Here is a 13,666-nt window from a genome sequence, read left to right as displayed (position 1 = left end):
GCTGATACATTTGACAAGTTTCATTCTCACATGCTGTATTCTTACATTGGAACAGCCAACTTACGACAGTAAGCAGTTGTCTGTCCTTCAATGTGCTGTCATAAGCAATACATGTCCACAAAATGCTGTCTGGATGTCTGTTTTGAGTTGTTTTCTGTGTCATTCTTCCCCAGAAGCAGGTTGACTTTGTGGCCTGCTCCTGCTGTAAGGCCTGACATGGCTTTGCTCCAGGGTTGCCACTGAGGCTTCTTGAAACCAATGGACAAACTAATGAGCCCCCATAGGCCCTACTCATATGACCCATGGCCTTATTAGAAAGAGGGAGGAGCTGCAGAGGGAAAGAAAGGCTGCAGCAGGGGGGCAGGGGATCGGGGAAATTAGGCAAAACTAGAGGGGAATACAGTATAACTTTGATTAAGAAAACAGTGACACAGGACTAGTGTCAAGAGCTATACTAGCAGCTCTTTATAACTGGATTAAAAAGATCTAAACACTCACAATAAAATGCTCATATTGAAGTATTACAATAGGCAGTCATACCAAGACATATCATTTATTTTTTTACTGGTAGTGTTTAGTGGAATTAAATAGAAGTGCAATCCTGTGGGGCGCTGGTGGCCCTGTGGTTAGAGCCCCATGTTTGGAGGCTGTAACCCACCAAGTGGGTGGCCCAGGCTCGAATTCAACCCGTGGCATTGTCATTCCCCACTCTTGTTCTCCATGATTTCTGACTCTATCCACTTTCTTATCTCTCCAATAAAGGCACAAAATGCCCAGAAATAAATCTTTTTTTTTTTTTTAAATAAGGGCAATATGGAAACTATAATGATCCATATAAGGATAGCAAAGTTACATTTATTGCTTGTTTTCTCTTTTTACCTTCATAGCGAGATAGGAAAAAGAAAACAACAACAACAAAAGAAATCAGGAAAGATCCTGTGATCCCCCTTTTACTTTTGAATGACTCCCAAGATTCTCAGGATAGATGACCCATTAGGCTTGGGTGACAAAAACAGGAACTCAATCTAATGCCTCATTTCCTTTCAGAGATGAGACAAGCTTTACGGCTTGACCTCACCCAAAAGGATTTCTTTCTGTCTTCAGAGTCTGCGGAGTAATCTCACACACCACTGTTTCCCTTAATCTGAAAATAATATCAAGCACATTAGCAAAGGCAAAGGCCTGGAAAATCCAATTTGAAATTCATACTGTAGTGCTTGTATACTTGACTCACAGACTTGATCACTCCATATGTGTGATGCCACGTGTGGGTTTAATGGACATTTATCTCCATTGGGAGAGAAGTCACAGAGGAAGCAGGCAATGTTTCAAGTCGCACAGTTCAGTATAAGTCCTCACTCTTTAGAAAAGTTGCTTCTCAGCCTTAAATCCTGCTTCTCAGGATAAAATACATCCTAATAACATAAATGTGTTGTTGATAGCTGCACACGTTTCATTTATCACTGGGAGGTCTTCAGACTGGGAGGTCTTCAGACGAGGCAGCTGCTGCGGGTATGGAAAGGTTGGAAGGCCCATATTTTTAAAAATAGCTCAACAACGATTGAATGGACTGACATGAAATTTAAAACACTTATTCTTGGTATCCAGACGATGAAACTTATTGGTTCCGATGACCCTCTTTTTTTCCCCAAGTGCCACCTAGTGAAATGGCTTGACAACTGTGTGCCATTTAGCCTGAACTGAACTGAGCTGAGCTGTCACAATTACAGTATCAGGTCCACATTTTGGTTTTTCCAATCCATCATGTCTGAATACCTGCTAAACTTCTAACAGTTGTTCAGCCTCAGCTGTACTTTTTATTCAGTGCAAATAAGCACAATAACTTGCTTATACTCCAATCTAAGATAGTAAACATACAGAATGTTTGTCATTATGGGCATTTTTGCTCACCAATGAGCCTATTATTGCCTTATGTAGCAACAAGCTCGGTGGCAAGGTATTAGTTTTCTTATAAGTATGTATGTTTCTAAATGTTTTGTTAATACCGTTCAAATTCGACATTTCTAAAGCTAATCTTTCATTTTTTCTGTGGTTATCTGCAAGATCTTCGGGATTGGTCCTTGCTGTTGCATTCAATTATTCAGAAAAAGGAGTGGCCGTCAACATTTGTTTGTAAGTGGATTTGTCTATTTTTAGATAATTATTCAAGTAAAGATGAATGCAGCCGGATCAGGGTGATTCATTTTATTATGATGAAAGATAAGTCTGTCCAAAGATACAGCACTGTAGTTCATAATAATGAAACCTCACAATGCACAAGAGTTAAGGCCCATTGCATTCAAAGTGGCCTCAGTTGGATACCATCACCCCCCCCCCCCCCCCCTTCCTTTTTACCTGCTGCAAACATGTAAAAGAAGAGCAACAAGAGACTGTCATGCAGTCATGGTGGAGTAATTACTCAGGCTGGGAATGGAGAAGACCTTTGTTCAGACTCCTCCAGGCTTCTGGTTGACTGTGCCTGTCAGTGTGCTCAAATGGCAGAAACAGTTACGCTTGGCGACTTCTTCTGCTCAGCTGGCTTGAAACAAATGGGTTACTTAGAGCCTACTTCATTTGCACTTGTGGAGAAAGGGCAGAAAGGAAATTGAGAACCCCTTGACGGTTCTGCATCCTCCTCCATCCCTACACCCTGTCCCGACAGCTGCGGTCCTCAACCACAGGCCTGCTCTCCACCCCCCACACCAAACTGCAATCTTTTGGTGACAGGTGACAGAGCCTTCAGTGCCTCAGCCCCCCCCCCCCCAGAACTCTCTCCCTGCCGAAATCTGCACTGCTGCATCACTGGTCATCTTTAAAAACCTCCTCAAACACCACCTGTTCACCAAAGCATTCAGCCTCATCTAACACTCCAGCCAGCTGATCACCCACTTCTCATTCATTTGTTTGTCTCTTGTTGGCTCCCATTACGCCCCCAGGCATGAAGTCAGAATGATGAAAAGAAATAGTCCCCACTCCTCTACCAAGAAGCCTGTACAAATAGACATGTAGGAAGGTATTATGCTGCATTGCTGAGATAACCTATGGAGCCGTGAAGTAGAGGTGTGGGCATCATGGGCTCCAGCCGTAATCACTCACAGGTGGTTATATGCAACGGACTGAGCTCTGCAGGCAGTTTTTGCAGGGCAGCAGTAGCTCAGTCAAGGAACTGAAGGGTTGGTCCATGTCTGGAAATTGGTCTGGTAGCTGGAGAGGTGCCAGTTCCCTTCCTGACCACCTTCGAGGTAAATGATAAATGGACTTGAGCTTATATAGCGCTTTTCTAGTCTTCCGACTACTCAAAGCGCTTTTACACTGCATGTCACACCTACACTTTCACACACTGATGGTAGTGATCTGTATGTAGTATCATCCATCAGAGGTAACTAATCCCATTCATACACCACCACTGAAGCAGCGGGAGCAATTCAGGGTTAAGTGTCTTGCCCAAGAACACATCGGACATGTTGCTCAGCTGGAGATCGAACCCTTGACCTTCCGATTGAGAGGCGACGACTCTACCAACTGAGCCACAGCCGCCCGCAAAGCACAAACACCCCCCCCCCCCCGACCAGCTCAGTGCGCATGCTGTGGGCAGCCCCCTCACCCTGACATCTCTCCATTAGTGCATGTCCACAGGATGTGGACGCATGTTCAACATGTAAAATGTCATTTCCATCTTCTCCAATACCGTCAAAATGGTTTCATGTTCATTTATAGTAATAGCCCTAAATTAAAATGTCACACTGATCACATCATAAAATGTCTTTAAAACATTTAAATAAAATACTAGGCTGTTGAAATTCATACTTTTGTCTATCTTATCTATATTCAAACCAAACAGTCTAATGGTAAAAGCTCAGACTTTATAGTGTACATCTTAATGCTACTGTTAGTGTGCTTACGTTTCCTCACAAAAGTTCAATAAACATTTGCCACATCTTAGTTCAGCACGTTAGCATACTAAGAATTTCTAATAGCGCTAAAAGTACTAATAGCACAAATAAAAGTTTCTTCTCCTTTTTTTCTTTATGTTAATGACCAAATGTCTTTAAAGTTAAAGTCAATGGAGCACCAAAGTTATCAAAATTCATCTCAAGGGGAACATGAATCTGTGAATTCAATGCTTGATCCAAAGGCAACTGGACTGGTGGAAGATCTTGAAGAAGTTTCACCCTTTCCTCCGATTTAAGCTCTGTGGGTCCACAGAGGTCTTACATTTCTAGCCCCGTCCCACCGGTTAGTTCAGAACTGAAGAAGCCTTCAAATCTACCTTGACCTGGATGACCGCCACAGACATGAATCTGTGAACAAAACTGCAAGGCAATCTATAATAGTTATGAAGAGATTTTAAAAACACCAATATCTTCATAGCTGTAAATGAGGAAAATTAAGATAATTACTTAAAACAGAAGGTACATGTTATTATTATTATTATGTTAATGTTACTTTGTAGATAAACAGATGTCTATAAATAAGTGAAAGCTTTAAAAACAAAAGGTGGCACAAGTGGAAATGTCTTGGGGATCACTTAAATGGATCACCTCTGAGGACCATGAATGTCCGTCGCAATTTTAGGACATTTTGTCAGTTGGTTTCAAAGCCATTTGAGTCAGAAGTAAAAAATGTGAAGTTCACTGTCCCCCCTATAGAAAAAAGTCAATAAGAGTCATCACAAATGGGAAGCCTAAATCTCTACATGAAACATCATGGCTGTACACTCAGCTATTTTTGAGATATTTCAGTCTGAGCCAAAGTGGTGCACTGACTCTACCAACCCCAGAGCCCATAGAGCCACACAGTTAATGTGCTTTAGAAAGTGCTTTGACATACTGTATGAAGTACTTGGCCAGCACATGTGATGGTACACTTTTAGAAGGTGAAGTTTAAACCATACATTTTTAAACTGATCCTCACTACCAAGCATGTTACATAAGACGCACGCACGCACGCACGCACGCACGCACGCTGTAATTACAGTACACTCAAGTGGAGGATGCACTGCTGTACCCCGGGGCTGAAGTGCCCTCTTCAATAAGCTTTCATCAAGAGCCAGCTCAAGAACAATGTCCCACATAACAAGCCGTGCTCTCCAGCAGACAGAAAAAAAAAAGGGTAAGAGTGATGCCTCCAAAGATACCACACTTTAATCTGTTTTTTGCAAAAGAAAGGTACAAAAAAAAGTTCAGCAAAAACAAATAAAGAGCACATATTGGGAATGAAGGTACACACTTTTTTTTTGAGTGCACTTTTAAATAGTTTAAACATTTCCTTTACAATGATTACCATTCAGGACAACATTAAACTTTAATGAAATTGTATAAAAGGACAGTTTTGATGCTCTGATTCTTTTTCCACTTTTGCATGTGAATGGACGTGTTAACTTCAAGAAGACGAGCAGCAACCTGACCTGCAGTGATGACAGAAGTAACCTCAACAACATTAGACTTAATAAGCTGTTTGTCAATTGGTGCCTTCGCTCCACAATCATTTCCATTTTTACGCTTACTGGAAGTCTGTGCCAGATGTGAATAAACAAGAACAGGCATCTTGTACACTTGTAGCACAGCGACACGCTCACAGACTTTTCCTCGCAGGGCTGTCCACGGTTTTCTTGAAGAGTGACGAGTGGAGTCCTGTCCTCCTGGCAGCTCACTTCTGATCTCACAGGCTCAGATATGCAACCTAAAAAACAAAATGCAAGAGAGTTAAGGAAAAGGTCAAATTCAGCAGATGCATGCAAATAAAGTTTTTGTAAAAAGCCAACAGTTAACTTGATCTATTTTTATCTGTTTCTGCTCTTTTTGTTCCCAAAAGCACAGATGCTTTTGGATCTCTGCTGTCTGCTGATCAGCGCAGAAACATATTTTCTGCAATTACTGCCATCAAAGAACAAAAAGAACCACAGGTGGTGGAGATTTAATTCAACATCAAAAACACATACAGAAACAGAGAGCACAGAAAACCAATCGGCTGAGCCCAATCCTCTCTCTCTCTTTCCCTCTCCTCCTCCATCTGCTATTCCTGGGTGTTTGCCGGCTGCAGACATTGGGTTGCGCTCCACTGAGAGCTCTATATTGGGATGATGGATGAGGGCATTTGCCTCACTCAAGGCCCCGTCTTCTACATCCCCATGCCAATGTCTGCTCGCCACTCAAGTGCATCAATTGTAATTCATACAAATGATAACAAACGTGAACTAGACGTGAGCTGCTGCTAACACTACCCCTTATCTCAGGAAAGGATGGGAGAATAGATGAAGGAGAGAAGATGGCAAGCAATTAGCTGGTTTTGCTACGTTGAAGGTGGGAAAATGAAGCCAGAGAAAGGGAGTATTGTGCTCCTTTGTCTTGAATAGTTCGCCAGGCACAACCCACAGCTCCTTCTGTGGAGCCACACAATGGCTAAAAATGGAGCTATGGCTAAATAGAGTGAATATATATAAATTAACAGCATGAGATTTTAAATTAAAGCTCCTGAATCATTTGTTTTGAGTTTGATCATTTCTCTATAGCATTATATTTCCATGCCAAAATAACCAGCCAGCGCATTTAAAGATAAGAAAAATAAAATAAAAGCTAATCTCATTTGTTGGCACCGTGTAGGTTTTATTTGATTACTTTTGTTTTCATTAGTTAACTGCTTTGCTGGAAGTAATGAGATAAAATAGCAGCTTTATTTCCAGGACAAAAAAACAATAACCTGATAGAGATCATTCAACCATATTAAAGAATCTATGAATGTTCACATCTAAGAAAAGAAACTACGGTAATATTGCAAAATTAGTGCAAATGAATCTTCTGGCTGTTCATTTGTGGGTTTGAAACTAAAATATCAGCTTTGCCAATTTTGGGCAGCAAGTGGTGCTTCACTGTACAGAAAGTAAAGTATATGTACAAGATGAAATGTGCAGCTGGATGAGAGCTTCTCTGAAAGAACATGATAAGATTGACTACTTTCTCTTACTCAACGGGTTACTCTTTGAAAAGCCACAAACAACAAAAAAGATCTCAGATTAATTGTATTTATTTATTCTGCCGGGCCCTCCTTTGGCAGATGAAAGTATTTAAGACCTCCCCCCCTCAGCATACACTTTGACACATAAACACCAAGTCACTTCCAGTCTAACAAATTCCTATATTTTTTAATTTGATCTCAAACATTGTGTGCAAAAAGTACAGAAAAGTAACCTCAGTGTGTGACAAAAAAAAAAACTTCCAAATACTTCAGGTGTAACAACAGTCATTGCTTTCAACAGTTTTTTTAACCTCACTCTGAAGATGAAAAGCTCCCTCAAAATAAGATGAATTTATTTGATGACTTGTGTGGGCTTGTTTTGTGCTACATATCTCAAAGGGGTGCAGCTGTGCGACTGCCTTAATTCATTTGCAGCTTTGATGTGTATTTTTGCTGTCTCTCACACAGGTAGGATGTGGCTAAAGGAAGGAGTGTGGCTCTCTTCTTAAGCCACTATTGTACAGTCGAGGCCGAGGGCAAGATGTGACTCATCCTATTTTTCTTGTCTTTGTTTTAGCAGTTGTGACGTTTGCTGGATTCATTGTTCGCCTAATGTTGAACTGGAAGTCCTCTCGGTAAATGTGCCATGATTTGCTGGCAGTGCGAAAAGGTGTGCATTGTTTTTTTATTTTGCCTAGCTACACCCCCCCCTGTCTCTCATGACCTCGGCCCTCCCCCCAGGAGCCATGCAGCCCACTTCAGGAATCACTGGACTAAGGTAACATGAACATGTTACTAAACTGATATGTGATTGTAAACCCCTGAGCTGTTCCTGTTGGGAAGCTGAGAGTACCGCAGAAAAGCTGAGGTGATGTATGATCGATGCATCACTCGGTCCTTTATTGTAAAACCTTTTTGGATCACTTTCTGTTGAACCTACATGCTGTCTCTGTGGGAATGAGGAGTAGATTAATGAGGTAGGGGGGAGGAGGAAGGTGTTGTCTGTTGCTCTGCTCTTGAGTGACACTGGGAGCTACTTTACACCCCGTTACACTGGCAGGCCTAGGGACAGAGGGCGGGGAACGAGCAGACATTCCACATGCAGCATAATAACTGGCAGGGTTATCGCTTTGATCTACTCAGAAGGCTAAAATTACAGAAAAAACACGACATGCATAGAGACCTCAGAGAAGCCCCCCCCCACCACACCCACCCCAAACACACACACACACACACAAACTTGGAGTAATGGCTATTACAGAGCGGTTGGGCTTCTGAGGTTTCTACTTGTACCTCTGGTTGATTAAAAGAAAGAGCATCAAGAGTGGGTGGGATTCACCTTGAATGTGATGAATATGACCCACTTTGGTTACATATTTAATGTAGAACTTAGTGAGGATACTTTGTTTTTAAAATACACTTCCAGCCTGAAGGTCCTTTATGCTGCAGCCTGCAGGATGACAATGCAGAACTTTTTTTTGACACCCATTCTTAGCAACAGATACGCAGTTATCAGAGAGAAAAAACAAAGGTGTGATTAACAACAATAAAGGACTATATTTCATGTTATCATATTCCCATAGCTAACCTCTCTGTTCGGGTCTCCTTCACAGTCAGTACACTTAAATGTGGGTAAGTCTGTAAACATACAGATGCCCTGTACTGTATATTGTTAGTAGGTAATATGACATATCATACAGTACACCAGGAAAAGTGCCTCCGCCTCAGATGGTTGACAGAGAGAGTTCCAACATTTTCAGAATCTTTATAGTAATTTTTCAAGGTTTCTTTTTGGGATTTGTATTTCTTTATTTAGAGGCAGGAAGGTGGACTGAACCAGGGTCGTCCGCATGGAGGACTACAGCCTCTTTACACAGGGATCACGAGCTGACCACTAGGCTACGTGCGCCCTCATCTTCCGAGAATTTGATGCCTTTAGATGCTATGGATATCAATGGGATTTTACTAAATTGAGGGTTTGTGCACTGAGTCTTTTGTCACACAGAACATGAAGCGATCAACAGACATAAGAACCTCAACACATGGGTGACCAAAAAAAAAGGTACGACATCCGGGAGCTCTTTGGGAACCAGAAAAGAAAACCTGCTCTAAAGCGTAACAGGCTTAACTGTAATATACTGCTTGTTGGGAATGCAACTTTTGCTAAACCAGTTCCAGGGTGCTGGTGAATGCGTTTCATTTTTGCAGCACACATTAAACTTGTCATAAGCACAGGCATAACTAACATGACAGTGTGACTGTGAGCCAGCATTCCCAGTACCAGGGTCCTTACTTTGAAGAAGCTACATGGAAATCAGCCGCCATTAATCTCATTATTTACACCTGCGCCTTTTCTTCTGTGACAAGTCAAAATGTCCTGTGAGAAAAAGGCGTATTGTGAAGGTTAGTTACAAAGACATCTAAACTGATGTCATTGGTAACACCTCATTTATGCCTGCTACAAGTCAAAATGTCTGCTGTGAAAAACAGCCTGTTGCTTACACGTGTAGTCAGATGTTCAGACACCCAATTACCAAACCAGATATAGGCACTCACTACATAATTCAGTTTTTATTTCATTTCAAGACTGCAAACTTTAAAGGGGACATATTATGGAAAATCCACTTTCACAGTGTATTGAACATATATTTGGGTAACCTGAGTGTCTACTGACCCACAAAATGTCAAAATTAAACCCATCCCAGTCCATTGTTTGTGATCTGCATAAGTCTTACAACACAGAGAAAAATGCTCTGTTTTAAATGTGCTCTCCTTGTGATGTCACAGTGGGATTCTGGTTAAAAAAAATCCCCTCCCCTCCCCTGGTATCTCCACCTATGGACTCCATCCCGAGCCTAGAACACATTTTTTTCGCAGGTCTGCCATTTTTATTCTTGCTACAGAGGAGTGATGTCTACCTGGAAAACTCGGGGGGGGGGGGGGGGGGGGGGGGGTGTTCTGAGAGAGCTGGTTTATACAGGGTCACAAACCTCCTCTGGTGCTTGATTCATGTTATATTTTGACCAAAGCACAGCACAGATGTTTCATTTAGACCACAGGGGACTGTTTGAAAAGGTGGAGAAGAGGGATAATATGTCCTCTTTAATTTTACCAGCAGCTTTGTGAAAATGTGTAATTCTTAGTTCACAGATTATTTTAAAGGCCATTACTCAGGTGTGGTCAGTGAAATGACTAAGTACCTTTTACATATTGTAGTTGCTGCCATTACAAAATGTGCTCATGGTTCATGGTTTGGTGTTATAACATAGCTTTCAGCAGCTCCCTCTTCAGCCTTTTGTAAGTAGACAGACAGGACCTGTGTGTGTGAGCTCGGGCATTTATTATTGCTCTACATTTTCTATTTCAAATAATTGATTCAGAACTTTTTGATTAAACATGTTAAAAAAAAAGAAATTTAACCATAAATTAACCACTTCCACCACAACACAGATAGTAAAGCCCACCATGACATAGTCGTCGCCTCTCAACCGGAAGGTCGAGGGTTCGATCCCCAGCTGGGCAACATGTCCGATGTGTCCTTGGGCAAGACACTTAACCCTGAATTGCTCCCGCTGCTTCAGTGGTGGTGTATGAATGGGATTAGTTACTCTGATGGATGATACTACATAGAGATCACTACCATCAGTGTATGAAAGGGTGTGAATGGGTGGGTGTGACATGTGGTGTAAAAGCACTTTGAGTAGTCAGAAGACTAGAAAAGCACTTTATAAGATCAAGTCCATTTACCATTTACCATATTGGCTGGATTTGTGTCTAACCTTCATGATGTAATCTTGGAATGAGAAGAGCCCTTAAAGTAGTATTTATCTGCACAATAGCATTCGTATCATGAACAAATTAATTTAGATTTAGGGGAAAGCTCACAGCAGATTTACAGTTTAAAATAATTAGGGAGGCAGCTTTACCAAACCATCACCCACTAGAAAGTTGATGTTTTTTAACAACATCTATCTGACAGCAGTTAACTGTTTTTGCAGGCAGAAATGGTAACTGTAGCATGAAGCTTCGATTAGGTTTAGCCAATGACGTAAACTAGGATGTTTAAGATGCCTTAACTGGTGGAAAATGCATTTGATGACTCGTGTAAAAAGGTGTAAAATTTGGGAGTTTTGTTTAAGTTGGCAACATATACTGTACTAAATCATGCCAAAGAACAGAGGCTTAAGCATTGCTAGGAGAAAGATTATAACCCGTTGAAAGAACATGAAGAAGACTTTGAGATTGCAGCAGCATTGCTCTTAGGCTGTAGAAATAGCCGTTCTATTCTTCATTATTCATTATGTGTTCAGTGTGTTGATTATGATAAACAAATGTAAGACCAGGCTGTAATTTGAGTGCTTAACTTTTTCCTTGTTAACATACAAACATGTTTATAATAAATAAAATGTATAGCTGTTTTCACACATGCACAACACTCCAAAATAATGCATGCTCCAAGGGCTGAATATTTCACACTGTTTATAAATGTTTAGGAAAATTCCCTACAAAGGGGTTGACATTTATATAGTGTGTTGGTTGGGTGACTGATGCGATCTTTGTGCAAGTAGTGAAACTGCGTCATTATGTATGCATACATAATGCATACATGTGCATGTAGCACTGATACAAAAGCAGAAAAACAATCATCAAAGTGTCAGATTCTGTTGCTTGTCCCCCTGAGCACTGCTGAGGTGCCCTTGAGCAAGGCATATCACCACCAACTGCTCGGGCACTCTTTTGTACACAGTCCCTAACTAAAACCCTTTTCACACATACGGAAATGTCCTGAAAAACTCTGGAGATTTGTCTACCCGGAGGTTCTTTAGGCTATGTGTGAACGCAAACAGCCACATTTTTCACACGGTCTTTACCCGGAGTTTCTCCTCCAGACCTCTAGTATTTTATCTGCAGAAAATCAGAGTGAGCTGATGTCTGAACACTGCAGCATATACTCTGGAGATTTCACCTCGAGCCAATAGAAAGAGAATGACGTTTATATACCGTGACTGCCTAAAGTGTCTGCACGCGACCACTACGATCTCTGTGCTCTAATGAACCTGCTGCATTCTGTTTTCTGTTCGTCAGTATGTTGTTCTCCTCTCTTTTGTGGATGTTGTCATTTCATTGGATTACACAGAGCATTGATATAAAGACAAATATTCTCATTATAATGTTGTGTTACGGACTCTGATGCGACGGCCGCTACTACCTCAGGAAATCCCCCGACCCCCTTTGTTTCTTGAACACAGAAACAAAGTTATGTGTTAGTTTCTCTTTACTTTGTTTTATTTTATCACCTGACCTGTGATGTGAACCCTCTGGACTTATGTCGTTTGCTTAATATAAACAAAACCTCGGCTCTGTGTACTGCTGCAGGTAGTAAAGTCATTTGCAATGATATACTTTGACTGTTGTGGTTTAAAAAAGGACTAAATATTTCTAATCCATCGATAGTGACTCCATTTTACCCGATCAAAGAATGATTACTATCAAAAAACAGAACAACATTGAAGTGTGTAAAGGCTTCAGTTAAAAAAATTTAAAAAAAAAATTTCCTCAACTTCTCTTCTTCCACTTGAGAACAAAAGATGATTTATCTACCTGTAACAACCATGGAAACCGGTTTTATTTCAAGACTGAATACTTAATAAGATACTGATGTCATCCTAAAATACAACCTTTCACAAAAGAATATCTGGTTCATTGTATTTTTTCATTGCGAGAAAGTCTTCCTTCTTTGAGCTGAGAAACACTCCAAGACTTTAAGGTTTCACCCTAACCATTAGTACAACTGCAGATTTACCTTTCAAAGACTTCCTTGCCGGAAACGATTCAAACTCTCTTATTTCCGTAGCAGAGACAAAGACTTGTTTAAGTAGAAGTAGTCACTTCCCTAACTTTCAGAGCACTAAGTGGGGGATAATGGTGCTAATTGCCCTGTAACTTTGTTTTAAACAGTTAAGAGAATGGAGTTGTCAGCAAAGGGAACATCTCCTATTTTCTAGTCAAAGGGTTTCCCCTGGCAACTTGGCTATATATACATATTTTGCACTATCATAGGTGTATGGAAGCTGGAATAAGGCGGAGAAAAGTAAATCCTAAATTTGACCCTCATTAACCCTAAAGCGAAGCTGTTAACAGAAAAGCTTGCAATCCTGAAATTAATTAAGGCGGGGTTAAAAATCTGTCAAGCACTACTGAATAATAGAAAAACAAGATGCTGTACATCAGAGTAAGTGACATTAGTGATTGCTGTCAGCTAAAAGAGTTCCTGCTTGGTTGCTCATATAGCTTTTTAGACTTTTAACATCAATCACCGGCATGCCTTAGTCATCATCTGTTGCACATTACAGCACAGTGCTTTGCTCTTACCTTGTAAGACCTCATGCAACGCATCGAGGCAGCAAGAGAAGAGTTGCTGTCGTCTATCACTTGCAGCAGCTCCTCGCACACAGTCAGCGGCAGCACCACAGGATGTCCTATGGCATTGACCTCCCAACTAGAAACAATCCTGAAAAACACACACAGAGTAAAGCAGGGCTGATTTATATTCACTGCCACAGCGTTGTATAACCAGTAAACCTAAAATAGCTGCTGTATATCATACGTTGAAGCTTTCAGCCTGAATTTTTAAGTAAGGAAGTTGTAAATTTAACTAGATAACCAAACATACAGTAAAGTAGATGGATGGGGAGTGTGTGAATATGGAATC

At 41.0% G+C, this 13,666-nt stretch overlaps 1 protein-coding gene across 1 annotated transcript in view; it reads right to left on the bottom strand.

Moving 5' to 3' along the window:
- Positions 1-5,122: 5,122 nt before the first annotated feature.
- Positions 5,123-13,666, bottom strand: part of ube3d (ubiquitin protein ligase E3D) — a 22,035-nt gene continuing 13,491 nt past the window's right edge. Inside the window, exons 9-10 of the mRNA XM_020634682.3 lie at positions 13,327-13,465; positions 5,123-5,682 (exon numbers count right to left, since the gene is read on the bottom strand). Coding sequence (XP_020490338.2) covers positions 5,662-5,682; positions 13,327-13,465 — 160 coding nt within the window. The 3' untranslated portion in view covers positions 5,123-5,661. The remainder of the gene's footprint in view (positions 5,683-13,326; positions 13,466-13,666) is intronic.

The sequence above is a fragment of the Labrus bergylta genome, chromosome 8 (assembly GCF_963930695.1).
Source record: "Labrus bergylta chromosome 8, fLabBer1.1, whole genome shotgun sequence".
In the NCBI taxonomy this organism is placed as follows: domain Eukaryota; kingdom Metazoa; phylum Chordata; class Actinopteri; order Labriformes; family Labridae; genus Labrus; species Labrus bergylta.
This window is presented reverse-complemented; position numbering and strand designations above follow the sequence as displayed.